At 45.3% G+C, this 14,485-nt stretch overlaps 1 protein-coding gene across 4 annotated transcripts in view; it reads left to right on the top strand.

Moving 5' to 3' along the window:
* Nucleotides 1–14,485, top strand: part of LOC118374286 (protein quaking-A-like) — a 145,817-nt gene that overhangs the window by 74,689 nt on the left and 56,643 nt on the right. For all 4 annotated transcript variants that reach the window (XM_052485867.1, XM_052485865.1, XM_052485864.1 and 1 more), the window contains exons 3-4: nucleotides 6,523–6,639; nucleotides 13,249–13,392. In XM_052485867.1, the coding sequence (XP_052341827.1) occupies nucleotides 6,523–6,639; nucleotides 13,249–13,392 (261 nt within the window). The remainder of the gene's footprint in view (nucleotides 1–6,522; nucleotides 6,640–13,248; nucleotides 13,393–14,485) is intronic.

The raw sequence follows: 14,485 nt of genomic DNA, 5'->3' as shown, positions 1-14,485 counted from the left end.
TCTGGCTGTATCTTGACATCAACATATAGCCGGGTAATTGGCTGGCAAATTATAGTATTGCACACAAGCATTAATTGTACCCCTGGCTGGGGTTGGATTAACACCGAGTATATCTGACCTTAAATAGCCATATATCCATGTTGACAGATGGTGTGAAGAAGTATCTTGCCTCAGAATGACTCTGGCAAGTTGAGCTATTTTTTTTAAATCTGTGAGTAAGGTTGCTAGCTAGCTGTAGAGGTTATGCTTCACCCAGACACCTTGCCCCTGTCGCCTTCAAGTGTCGCTGAGCTCTTGCTTGTGATGTCAGACTGCTGGCTGATGGAGGAACCCCTATGGGTAGAGACTGTGCCTGGGAGCTGGGTCCTCTTCTCTCATCTGCTGCTTCCACCGTGATGGAGACTGACAGTTTGCTCCTCCTCTGCCTAAAATCCCTGCTAGATACGCTACTGGACAGGAGGACACGTGCCCCCCGATGCCTTGCCATCACACCACCCCCTCACCACTGTAGTGACCAGAGTTCACCAAACAGACGTTGGCCCTTGCCTGCCCTCTTGTCTACCCGAGCTCCATAGTAACAGTAACGTCATCCACAGGGAAACGGGAGGGTCTGGAACTCTTACACGTCACCTTGCATAGCTTAGCACTCTGTGTACGGTAAACAAACCCTGTTTACCATTCAACCACCCTCCCCTTCCCCCTTTCACCATTCTTATGTTTTTAGTTTGCTGAATAATGTTGGATTATTTATTATTATTATTTTGAACCCCCCCCCTCCACCATAGTTCCCTGTAGTTTCATTTATATTTTCTCCTCAAGAAAAAAAATGTTTTTTTCAGCTTGGATTCTGGTGATCCTGGTCTCAGTCCGGTGCCGTAATGTTGGCTCGGCAGCAGGTTGCACTTCTGGGAACACCAGGGACTCGTACATGTGAACTTGAAATCCGTCTGTTTTTTTATTAGGCCAGGAAAAATAATCTTAATCTCACATGTTCACCTGTTGTCTGGAATCTGCTGTCATGGCAGCAATGAGCCAATATCACGTGTCCCACGGAATGAAAGCTGAGGGATCAACATAATGAAATAAACCACACCAGGAGACCAGTTTTGAATTCTGGGGTAAAAATATATTGGAGGGTGTAGTTGCCCATTAATTTCAATTGCGCACCTCAAGAGACTGGTGTCTGTCTGGCTAGTGGTGTTTCTGTGCTGCAGCACCATAGTAATCACCAGGGTGAATACAAAACACCATGATATCATTCTGCCTGCCAGGGTTAATACAAACCACCATGATATCATTCTGCCTGCCAGGGTTAATACAAACCACCATGATATCATTCTGCCAGGGTTAATACAAACCACTATGATATCATTCTGCCAGGGTTAATACAAACCACTATGATATCATTCTGCCAGGGTTAATACAAACCACTATGATATCATTCTGCCTGCCAGGGTTAATACAAACCACCATGATATCATTCTGCCTGCCAGGGTTAATACAAACCACCATGATATCATTCTGCCTGCCAGGGTTAATACAAACCACCATGATATCATTCTGCCTGCCAGGGTTAATACAAACCACCATGATATCATTCTGCCAGGGTTAATACAAACCACCATGATATCATTCTGCCTACAAACCACCATGATATCATTCTGCCAGGGTTAATACAAACCACCATGATATTCTGCCAGGGTTAATCTGATATCATTCTGCCAGGGTTAATACAAACCACCATGATATCATTCTGCCAGGGTTAATACAAACCACCATGATATCATTCTGCCAGGGTTAATACAAACCACCATGATATCATTCTGCCCAGGGTTAATACAACCCACTATGATATCATTTTGCCTGCCAGGGTTAATACAAACCACCATGATATCATTCTGCCAGGGTTAATACAAACCACCATGATATCATTCTGCCTGCCAGGGTTAATACAACCCACCTTGATATCATTCTGCCAGGGTTAATACAAACCACAACCCACCATGATATCATTCTGCCAGGGTTAATACAAACCACCATGATATCATCATTCTGATATCATTCTGCCAGGGTTAATACAAACCACCATGATATCATCTGCCTGCCAGGGTTAATACAACCCACCTTGATATCATTCTGCCAGGGTTAATACAAACCACCATGATATCATTCTGCCAGGGTTAATACAAACCACCATGATATCATTCTGCCAGGGTTAATACAAACCACCATGATATCATTCTGCCAGGGTTAATACAAACCACCATGATATCATTCTGCCAGGGTTAATACAAACCACCATGATATCATTCTGCCTGCCAGGGTTAATACAACCCACCTTGATATCATTCTGCCTGCCAGGGTTAATACAACCCACCTTGATATCATTCTGCCAGGGTTAATACAAACCACCATGATATCATTCTGCCTGCCAGGGTTAATACAACCCACCTTGATATCATTCTGCCAGGGTTAATACAAACCACCATGATATCATTCTGCCTGCCAGGGTTAATACAACCCACCTTGATATCATTCTGCCAGGGTTAATACAAACCACCATGATATCATTCTGCCTGCCAGGGTTAATACAACCCACCTTGATATCATTCTGCCAGGGTTAATACAAACCACCATGATATCATTCTGCCTGCCAGGGTTAATACAACCCACCTTGATATCATTCTGCCAGGGTTAATACAAACCACCATGATATCATTCTGCCTGCCAGGGTTAATACAAACCACCTTGATATCATTCTGCCAGGGTTAATACAAAACTTGATATCACCAGGGTTAATGATATCATTCTGCCAGGGTTAATACAAACCACCATGATTAATACAAACCACCATGATATCATTCTGCCTGCCAGGGTTAATACAAACCACCATGATATCATTCTGCCTGCCAGGGTTAATACAAACCACTATGATATCATTCTTCCTGCCAGGGTTAATACACACCACCATGATATCATTCTGCCAGGGTTAATACAAACCACTATGATATCATTCTGCCTGCCAGGGTTAATACAAAACCACCATGATATCATTCTGCCTGCCAGGGTTAATACAAACCACCTTGATATCATTCTGCCAGGGTTAATACAAACCACCTTGATATCATTCTGCCAGGGTTAATACAAACCACCTTGATATCATTCTGCCAGGGTTAATACAAACCACTATGATATAATTCTGCCAGGGTTAATACAAACCACCATGATATCATTCTGCCAGGGTTAATACAAACCACCATGATATCATTCTGCCTGCCATGGTTAATACAAACCACCATGATATCATTCTGCCTGCCAGGGTTAATACAAACCACCATGATATCATTCTGCCTGCCAGGGTTAATACAAACCACCATGATATCATTCTGCCAGGGTTAATACAAACCACCATGATATCATTCTGCCTGCCAGGGTTAATACAAACCACCATGATATCATTCTGCCAGGGTTAATACAAACCACTATGATATCATTCTGCCTGCCAGGGTTAATACAAACCACCATGATATCATTCTGCCTGCCAGGGTTAATACAAACCACCATGATATCATTCTGCCAGGGTTAATACAAACCACCATGATATCATTCTGCCTGCCAGGGTTAATACAACCCACCTTGATATCATTCTGCCAGGGTTAATACAAACCACCATGATATCATTCTGCCAGGGATAATACAAATCTCTATGATATCATTCTGCCTGCCAGGGTTAATACAACCCACCTTGATATCATTCTGCCAGGGTTAATACAAACCACCTTGATATCATTCTGCCAGGGTTAATACAAACCACTATGATATCATTCTGCCAGGGTTAATACAAACCACCATGATATCATTCTGCCAGGGTTAATACAAACCACCATGATATCATTCTGCCTGCCAGGGTTAATACAAACCACCATGATATCATTCTGCCTGCCAGGGTTAATACAAACCACTATGATATCATTCTTCCTGCCAGGGTTAATACACACCACCATGATATCATTCTGCCAGGGTTAATACAAACCACTATGATATCATTCTGCCTGCCAGGGTTAATACAAAACCACCATGATATCATTCTGCCTGCCAGGGTTAATACAAACCACCTTGATATCATTCTGCCAGGGTTAATACAAACCACCTTGATATCATTCTGCCAGGGTTAATACAAACCACCTTGATATCATTCTGCCAGGGTTAATACAAACCACCTCATGATATATATCATTCTCTGCCAGGGTTAATACAAACCACCATGATATCATTCTGCCAGGGTTAATACAAACCACCATGATATCATTCTGCCTGCCATGGTTAATACAAACCACCATGATATCATTCTGCCTGCCAGGGTTAATACAAGCCACCATGATATCATTCTGCCTGCCAGGGTTAATACAAACCACCATGATATCATTCTGCCAGGGTTAATACAAACCACTATGATATCATTCTGCCTGCCAGGGTTAATACAAACCACCATGATATCATTCTGCCTGCCATGGTTAATACAAACCACCATGATATCATTCTGCCTGCCAGGGTTAATACAAACCACTATGATATCATTCTGCCTGCCAGGGTTAATACAAACCACCATGATATCATTCTGCCTGCCAGGGTTAATACAAACCACTATGATATCATTCTGCCTGCCAGGGTTAATACAAACCACCATGATATCATTCTGCCTGCCAGGTTAATACAAACCACCATGATATCATTCTGCCAGGGTTAATACAAACCACTATGATATCATTCTGCCTGCCAGGGTTAATACAAACCACTATGATATCATTCTGCCAGGGTTAATACAAACCACCATGATATCATTCTGCCAGGGTTAATACAAACCACCATGATATCATTCTGCCTGCCAGGGTTAATACAAACCACCTTGATATCATTCTGCCTGCCAGGGTTAATACAAACCACTATGATATCATTCTTCCTGCCAGGGTTAATACACACCACCATGATATCATTCTGCCAGGGTTAATACAAACCACTATGGTATCATTCTGCATGCCAGGGTTAATACAAAACCACCATGATATCATTCTGCCTGCCAGGGTTAATACAAACCACCATGATATCATTCTGCCAGGGTTAATACAAACCACTATGATATCATTCTGCCTGCCAGGGTTAATACAAACCACTATGATATCATTCTGCCTGCCAGGGTTAATACAAACCACCATGATATCATTCTGCCTGCCAGGGTTAATACAAACCACCTTGATATCATTCTGCCAGGGTTAATACAAACCACTATGATATCATTCTGCCAGGGTTAATACAAACCACCATGATATCATTCTGCCAGGGTTAATACAAACCACCATGATATCATTCTGCCTGCCAGGGTTAATACAAACCACCATGATATCATTCTGCTTGCCAGGGTTAATACAAACCACTATGATATAATTCTGCCAGGGTTAATACAAACCACCATGATATCATTCTGCCAGGGTTAATACAAACCACCATGATATCATTCTGCCTGCCAGGGTTAATACAAACCACCATGATATCATTCTGCCTGCCATGGTTAATACAAACCACCATGATATCATTCTGCCTGCCAGGGTTAATACAAACCACCATGATATCATTCTGCCTGCCAGGGTTAATACAAACCACTATGATATCATTCTGCCTGCCAGGGTTAATACAAACCACCATGATATCATTCTGCCAGGGTTAATACAAACCACCATGATAGCATTCTGCCTGCCAGGGTTAATACAAACCACCATGATATCATTCTGCCAGGGTTAATACAAACCACCATGATATCATTCTGCCTGCCAGGGTTAATACAAACCACCTTGATATCATTCTGCCAGGGTTAATACAAACCACTATGATATCATTCTACCAGGGTTAATACAAACCACCATGATATCATTCTGCCAGGTAAGCCTACTCTGCAGTTTATATTTTATTTGGGAAGGTTTTATGGGAAAGCCTTTAGAAGTGACTGTTTTGGCATCGCCAACTGGCTACAGGAAGTGGTCGACAAAGGCATTCCCATGCCGGTAACTTCAGAAGGTTGCAAGAAATACCAATGACTGTTGCGTTCTTTACATAAGGCTAAGGAACTGAAGAAAATAACTGTTCCCAAATGCTCAGTGTGACCAACCGCCAACAGGCTTGTAAAATATTCACATTTTCATTATTTAGCAGACTTGTAGTAGTGAGAGCATACATTTTCCTACCAGTCCCCCGTGGGAATCGAACCCACAACCCAGGCGTTGCAAGCACCATGCTCTGCCAACTGAGCCAATGACTAAATCTATCCGCGGGTGTTCCTTTCAGGCCCTGATCATGTGATTAAATTAAGTAGGCTATCACAGGACAATAATTCATAGTGTGCAAGTAGTTGTATATTTCATTTTCATTGTGGCCTGATTATCTACACTGCAGTCTGAATGTGAAATACTCTTCTTTTTTTTAATCCTGAATGATAATATTTGATTCCCCATCTCCCTGTCTTCTCTGTAGTATAACTTCGTGGGCAGAATCCTGGGGCCTCGTGGACTCACCGCCAAGCAGCTGGAAGCGGAGACTGGATGTAAAATCATGGTGCGAGGCAAGAGCTCCATGAGGGACAGAAAGAAGGTGAGCTCATTGGTTTATTTCACTCCATTTTTCACAAAAAAAAGCCTCTGATTTAAGACCCACATCTAATTGCCTCGTATTAAAAAGCCTATTTAGATTTCTTACTCCGGGTGGAGAAGTAAACATTTTACTATAGCCCCACCAGCTATCAGTGTAATATACAAACATAAAATGTAAGAAAGCCATGACTCTGTTCTGGAAAGCTAAGTGGAAAGTGACCTCTCAAGTGACAGTGGTAGGCCTGTGCCAAGGGCTCTTTTCTGGGCCGCGGCGATGTGTTGATTTCTGAAAGGCCACCGATGTCACAGTGGTGGCAGTCAAAGATGGCCGCCTGCATCTTCTCAGGATCCCTGGATGTACGGCGGCCACCCAACTAGAGGAAGGGTCAAACAGAACATTGGACTGATCATTGGTAGCATATAGTGGTTACCTGTATTATGTAGTTCTGATCTATCCACCGTGGAATCTCACTTTTCCTCTTTATAGATATTTCAGAGATTACATTTTTAAAGCAAATGCCAGCCATTTCTACAACGCCTTTCAAAACATATGCAGGTACTTTGACAATGCGACAACACATTATTTTAAAGCCAGACATGCTCATTTACTTAGACTTTTTAGTCATTTAGAAGAAGCTCTTTACAGAAAGACACACAGGAGCAATTAGGGTTAGGTGCCTTGCTCCAGGGCAGATTAACCCATTCTTCCACCTAGTCATATTAGGGATGCAAACCAGCGACCTTTTGGTTACTGGCCCAACGTTCTTAACCGCTAGGCTACCTGCGGTTCGGTTCCTCTCCCCGCTCAGTGTAGTTAATTTGTCAGGCAGCAGGTATCCATTCCGGTGTATTTGCACAAGTAAGGTGGGAGAAATGTACGTTATCCCCCTCCATGAGGGACCCCGCCTGGACAGAGGATGCAGCAGAAAGCATCAACGGCAGAATGTCCAAGGATTCCCACCGGAGCCTCGATCTGCATTCTTGACTTAATTTTTTGTATTTCTCTTCATCTCCTTTGGAGTTTGTTCATTATCACAGCACTGGTCAGTTTTCTTTTTTGCTTGTTCCATCTTTTAGAATTAGATTAAGTGGGCGTTAGGTTTCATACACCTCATTTAGAAGCATGGCTCGCCCCGAAGACTGCTCCTCTCGGCTCATTTATTTTATCTCTGATTACTTTTATAATCTTAAGGCTTGATGACCCAGGGTATCTTATTTTCCTTCATTTGTCTCTCCATGGCCCTGAGACCAGTCCAACGCTCGCTGCAATTATAGGCCTATAAACGGACCAGCAGTTTTAACTGCTTCTAATAAATACGAGTCTGAAAAATACGATGCTTTTAAGAGCATGTCATATAAAAAGGGGAATAACAAAAGATAAAAAATATAGATTGTGTCACCTCGTAAGTTTCAGAGGCAAAATGTACGGGCTCAACCAGGACTGAGAATGGGGTAGGTATGGGAGGCGGTGGGGGCATTACTGCAGATAAGAATGGGTTCTCAATCAACTTACCTGGTAAAATAAGTGTAAAATGGACAAATATGAATAAATGAAACATCCACCTCTCATTGTCACCCCCCAGCACTGAAGCCAACAGTAACACTCAGGAGAGAGTTCCTACCACATAACCAGGAACCTCTCTCTCTCTTCCTCACCTCGGTCAGTCAGTCTGTCTGTAGTTTCCCTCCCTGAACCTCCTTGTGTTCTCCCAGACTTCCCTGGAAGAGAGGAGGAATAGCGGGGGAGATAATGCAGTCTTTTTATTCAGGAGCCACTGTTTTTCAGCTCTCAATAATTCAGTTTGCAGCTCCCCCCAGGGGCTTGCCCAGCCCGCCGGTGGCTGGAGCAGTGGAGTAAGGGGGGTGTAGAGGAAGAGGGGGGGTAGAGGAAGAGGGGGAGGCATGTGATAAATGGACTCCACAGTATGGAGAACGTAGACCGACGGGGGGGATTTGACGTGAGACAAATGGAGGTAGAGTCGTAGCTGCAGGTGACGTCGCTGGGCTGTTGGTGGCAGGTGGTCTCTGGCTTATTCATGGACCTCTGGTTCTGGTGGATGCCTGTGTCACAGGTCTGTGTGTATCCTTGAATGAGAGGTGTCTTATGGAATACATAGACTCTGGCTATACACAGCATCTATTTAAAGGTGTTCAAACAACTATTAAGTAAAAGATCACTAAAATGCAGTCAAGTCAATTTGAAGTGTGACCCAACTAGACAAAAAAATTCTGAGGCTGAACATGTTGACCTCGGGTGGGTGTTCGAAAGAAGACCGATTTTAGGTAATTGCTCACTTGATTGCGTTGCCTTTTTAAAAAAGGTACAGGCTAAGCTTAACGTCCGTTCTCAATAACAAGGCACCTCTTATTGTGTGAACAGTCAAGTCATCCTAAGTCACCACTCTGTTCCCTCCACGTCACCATCGTTGATGTGGCAGTGCAGATGGAATAGGAACAGACAGGGGGACAAACACAGGATAATAACCTGTCCCTGGGATGATGCTTAGTCCTCTGATCAAATGAGGCCTAAATCAGGGAGGGACTCCTCAGGAAATACACACTGGAGACCATGTGTTCACACGACTACGATCACAGCACAACTCCTAAAGAACTGCTCCTTTCAAGGTGGCTATAAAAACGGCAGCTCTTTCTGTGTAAATAATAAAAACAAACAAAAATGGATTTCAGGGCTTAGTTTGTAGTTTCTTCTAACCAGGTCTTCACTGCAATGGCCTTTTCTGTGTGGAGGCAAGTGTTCCATCCAAGGGGGATGAACTGCCAGTGCCAAAAACCCAGAACTTCAACATCGTGCACCAGCTCTGACTCTGGTTCAGCTCTCTAAATTTAATGCTCAAGACATTAACTGTATTTGGCAATTGATAGGTTGAAGTCTGATTGCACATTTGACACAAGCTTTTACATTTGAGTCATTTAGCGGACACTGTTGTCCAGAGCCACTTAGTACATCCATCTCAAGATGGCTAGGTGCGACAACAACATGTCATAGTTCAATACATCTTCCCTCAAAGTAGATATCAGCAAAGTCTGGAAATAGTAAGGGGGTGGGGGGACACTTCAGTGAGAGTGTTTAGTTCACCAAAGGTTGAGGATGAGGTTGATTTGGGATGATTTAAGATGCTCTTTGAAAAGGGTTTCAGATGTTTTCGGAAGACGGCCAAGGGACTTTGCGGTCTTAGCCTCAAGGGGAAGCTGGGGTACACCCGTAGTGCAAGTATGTGTTGTAGTCACAGACCCTCTCCATGTCACCTGGTAGGGAACAGCCTGCCAGACGGGATGCAATCCAATAGTGTGCAGAGCCTGAGATGCCCAGCCCTGAAAGGGTGGAGAGGAGGATCTGGTGGTTCACGGAGTGTTGGCTTTTTGAGATGGGGAGCAACTCGGGCCATTTTGAGATCAGAGGTGAGACAGCCAGTGGTCAGGGATGAGTTGACGAGGGAAGAATGGGAGAAGGTCTCCAGAGAGGGTCTGGAAAAGAGGGAAGTGGGTTGAGCGGGCAGGTTTGTTGGGTGGCCGGACCTCAGGAGTCGCGGGATTTCTTCTGGAGAGAGGGGAGAAAGAGGTCAAGGGTAGTTCCGTGTGAGTGGGATCAGTTGACTCCACAGGCTGAGTGGATGTCGTCAACCTTTTCAGTGGTTGACAAAATCGTCCTCGTAGATGGAGGAGGTGGTGGAGAATTAAGGAAGGAAGGGAATGTGGAAGAGCGTTTCCTAGGGTGAGAGGCAGAAGGTTGTCATTTAGAGTGATAAAGTGGCTTTAGCAGCCGATACAAAGAAAGAGAAGGTAGAGCGGAGGAAGTGAAAGGATGATAGGTCCTCCGGAAGTTTAGTTTTCCTACATTTTCGCTCAGCTGCCCGCAGTCCGGTTCTCTAAGCTTCCACTGAGGCACTCAGCCACAGAGCAAGAGGGGAGGGCCAAGCCATCCTGGGGTAAAGGGGATGCAGAAAGGGAGGAGAATGGGGTCGAAGAGGCAGAAATCTGTAGACCGAGGGGAGAAGGATTTATCAGAAGGTAAAGATGATTGGCTAGAAGAGAAGAGACTAGTGGGAGAGAGAGAGTGAGCGAAGATTGCGACTGTGCATTGCCATCTGGGTAGGGTGCTAAGTAGCTAGGGTTGGAGGAAATGGGAGACCGAAAAAGAAACAGGAGGGATCAGAGACCTGGAGGGGCGTTGCAGTAGTAGGAGAGCAGCCTCTAGTGAAGATGACTGTGAAGTGCTTGGATTGTCTTTCAGCGTTTAGAGGTGATATGTCTTGATTTAACCAATGCTTTCTCATGCTTTATGAAGCTTGAATAAAATCTTTTAGACTAGCATAAAAGTCTACAGATAGTTCCTCTCGTGCTCTTCTTAGAATAGATGGAGGTGGAATCCAGAGACCCTTGGACATGGCAAGAGCATGTGGGACTGTTGGTATATAATGTAATATCCCTTAGAATTTTAGTTCCCCCTTTAGTTCATTCTGACAGGTATTTAAGAAACCTCCCGTAAACTTAGTATAGCTCCTGTGTTCCGGGCATAGCTAGCCTTACTCTACTTTGCCTGTCCTACCCCCTGTTGCCCCCAAGTCCCCTTTAGCCTGGTGGCATTTGACTGAAGTGCATCACCCGTGGCTAAGAGGCGCTATTCAGGAACCCTTGGGGACCGGGCGAGCTAGAGGGACAGCTGGCTACAGCAGTCGCTTAGTTGTGAAATGTGCATTCCGACCTCGTGTTGCTATAAATAGTATTTTTTTGTATCGCCCAGGTTCATCCTAGCATCAGCTGATCACACCAGCTACTCCTGTCGAGGGCTATGCAACTTTAGTCTTAATAACAATTAAGAATTAAATATAATAATAAGAATTAAACTGGACGTGTGGTGTCGTCCGTGTTAAGAGCATAACCTTGGTCGAGGATGTATTGAGCTCAAGCTTAGACGGGAGGTTCAGTGCGCCACACAAGCAAGTCATTGCCTTTATAGATGTTCTCATAACGTTCATATTTTGGCAAACTCCATTTCTTGGCAGCATGTCTCTCAGCTGGTTTCAGATGTCAGTAAACACAATTTGGTCTCTCTTCAAATGCATTCCCAGCCCCCTCCTTCCCAGAATGCCCTGCGGTTCCACCAGGCCCCTGCGTCCCACCACTCCTCTACCCGTTTGTCATGTTGTCACTTTCTCGCTCATAGGACGCGGTGACCTTGTTCACTGCCAGCCACAGTGGGTAAGTGGTGCTCCGCCCCACTCCTAGCCTTACCCCTTCTTGAGGCAGGACTGTGAAGCCTCAGCCCCCACGGTGCTGGAGATCTGTTTTAGTCTCTCTGTTTAGTGTTCGTTCACTCCCCATCTCCTCTCTCTCGTTTCTCTTGTTTCTGTCTCACTCCCCATCTCCTCTCTCTCGTTTCTCTTGTTTCTGTCTCACTCCCCATCTCCTCTCTCTCGTTTCTCTTGTTTCTGTCTCACTCCCCATCTCCTCTCTCTCGTTTCTCTTGTTTCTGTCTCTCTTTGGTCTCTCCCCCGTAGTCACACACACACACACCTAAAATTGACCTTTAGCCCCTGTTCATCCCTCCACAAACTGTTGACTCACCATTTACCATGCCTCAACAATAGGCCAAATAATGTTGGCTTCTGCCAGTTAAAAGTATGTCCTGCTCCCGCTGTGGAAAAGGTAAACACTAGAGAGGAATATTGAACTTAATTTTCCCTCTCTGTGTTGGTGTGAGACGGGCGGAGTGTGGCAAAGACCAGTATCATGGCAACAGCCGGCTCTCGGCAGAGGAGGCGGGTTACCGGCGGCATGCCACTCCACTCTGGCTTGGCGCGGTGTATCAGTAAACGCTCATAGTCACAAAGGCTTAAAGGAAATGGTGAGCTGAGACCTCGCACCCACACAGCTGCTATGTCGCTGTGGCCCAAAGCTTTTTACAGCTCTTTGTGCAGCGCTGTCAGCAAACGTCTCAAAAGAGGCCAGGTAAATCGAGAGAGCAAGTCAGAATTGAGTGAGTTTATTTATTTTATTTAAGTTCGGTATGAGGAGTTTTTCAAAAACCTTGGTGTGAAGACTTTCATATGAATTGATCTCTTCCATCCATTTCCCCACTCGCTGTCTCGTCAGTCTTACGCTGGGCCCCATTGTGTTCAGATTGCAATGGCCCTCTTAAGCTTCCACGCGACTTGCTCGTCAGTTTGTGAATAAAGCCTGTCTTTCCTTTTCGAGGAGCACCACTCACAATTTAACACCTCGAAGTGCTTCGCCTCCCCCTTTTCAGAGTGAGGTAAATGGCTCTCTCAGGGGCCCATTGTTACCTGGGCACAATTGTCCTGTCACACACCCACCCACCATGTCAATGTGTCGACAGCACTGTAGGTCTCCTCTGAAAAGGTTAGTCAGATTGAAAAGCCTGCAGGCCTCTGATATACATACATATTCCCCTCAGATGTTTAGTTGCTATAAAGATAGCTGTCAACCTTTGATGTGGGGCTCTAATAAAGGCAGTATGTCCTTTCAAAGTTGAAGCTACATTTCTAAAGGGTCTTGGCCTGTCACCGTTGCACCCCCATAAACTCTAATCTCTCTCTCTTCTCTCCCTCTCGCTTCTCTTCTTTCACAGGAGGAGCAGAACAGAGGCAAGCCCAACTGGGAACATCTGAACGAGGACCTGCACGTCCTGATCACGGTGGAGGACACACAGAAGCGCGCTGAGATCAAGATGAAAAGAGCCTTAGAGGAGGTCAAGAAGCTCCTGGTGCCCGCGGTGAGTAATACTGCCATGAGGAATAGTCAGTTTGGTGCCTGCTGTGAGTAATACTGCCATGAGGGATAGTCAGTTTGGTGCCTGCTGTGAGTAATACTGCCATGAGGAATAGTCAGTTTGGTGCCTGCTGTGAGTAATACTGCCATGAGGGATAGTCAGTTTGGTGCCCGCGGTGAGTAGTACTGCCATGAGGGATAGTCAGTTTGGTGCCTGCCGTGGGTAATACTGCCATGAGGGATAGTCAGTTTGGTGCCTGCTGTGAGTAGTACTGCCATGAGGAATAGTCAGTTTGGTGCCTGCGGTGAGTAGTGAGGGATAGTCAGTTTGGTGCCTGCCGTGAGTAATATTGCCATGAGGGATAGTCAGTTTGGTGCCTGCGGTGAGTAGTGAGGGATAGTCAGTTTGGTGCCCGCTGTGAGTAGGACTGCCATGAAGGATAGTCAGTTTGGTGCCTGCTGTGAGTAGTACTGCCATGAGGGATAGTCAGTTTGGTGCCTGCTGTGAGTAGTACTGCCATGAGGGATAGTCAGTTTGGTGCCTGCTGTGAGTAGTGAGGGATAGTCAGTTTGGTGCCCGCTGTGAGTAGGACTGCCATGAAGGATAGTCAGTTTGGTGCCTGCTTTGTGTAGGACTGCCATGAGGGATAATCAGTTTGGTGCCTGCCGTGAGTAATACTGCCATGAGGGAGAGTCAGTTCTCCACAAGCAGAAAGGGGGGAATGATACCATCTCTTTTCTGTATTAGGGGTGTGCCGAGTAGTCGGACAAAACCAGTAGCCTAACGGATATGTCCGTTAACCAGTAGCCTGACGGGTATGTCCGTTAACCAGTAGCCTGACGGATATGTCCGTTAACCAGTAGCCTGACGGGTATGTCAGTTAACCAGTAGCCTGACGGATATGTCCGTTAACCAGTAGCCTGACGGGTATGTCAGTTAACCAGTAGCCTGACGGATATGTCCGTTAACCAGTAGCCTGACGGATATGTCCGTTAACCAGTAGCCTGACGGATATGTCCGGTAACCAGTAGCCTGACGGGTATGTCCGTTAACCAGTAGCCTGACGGATATGTCCGTTAACCAGTAGCCTGACGGG

Source organism: Oncorhynchus keta, chromosome 29 (genome assembly GCF_023373465.1).
Source record: "Oncorhynchus keta strain PuntledgeMale-10-30-2019 chromosome 29, Oket_V2, whole genome shotgun sequence".
NCBI classification, from domain to species: domain Eukaryota; kingdom Metazoa; phylum Chordata; class Actinopteri; order Salmoniformes; family Salmonidae; genus Oncorhynchus; species Oncorhynchus keta.
This window is presented reverse-complemented; position numbering and strand designations above follow the sequence as displayed.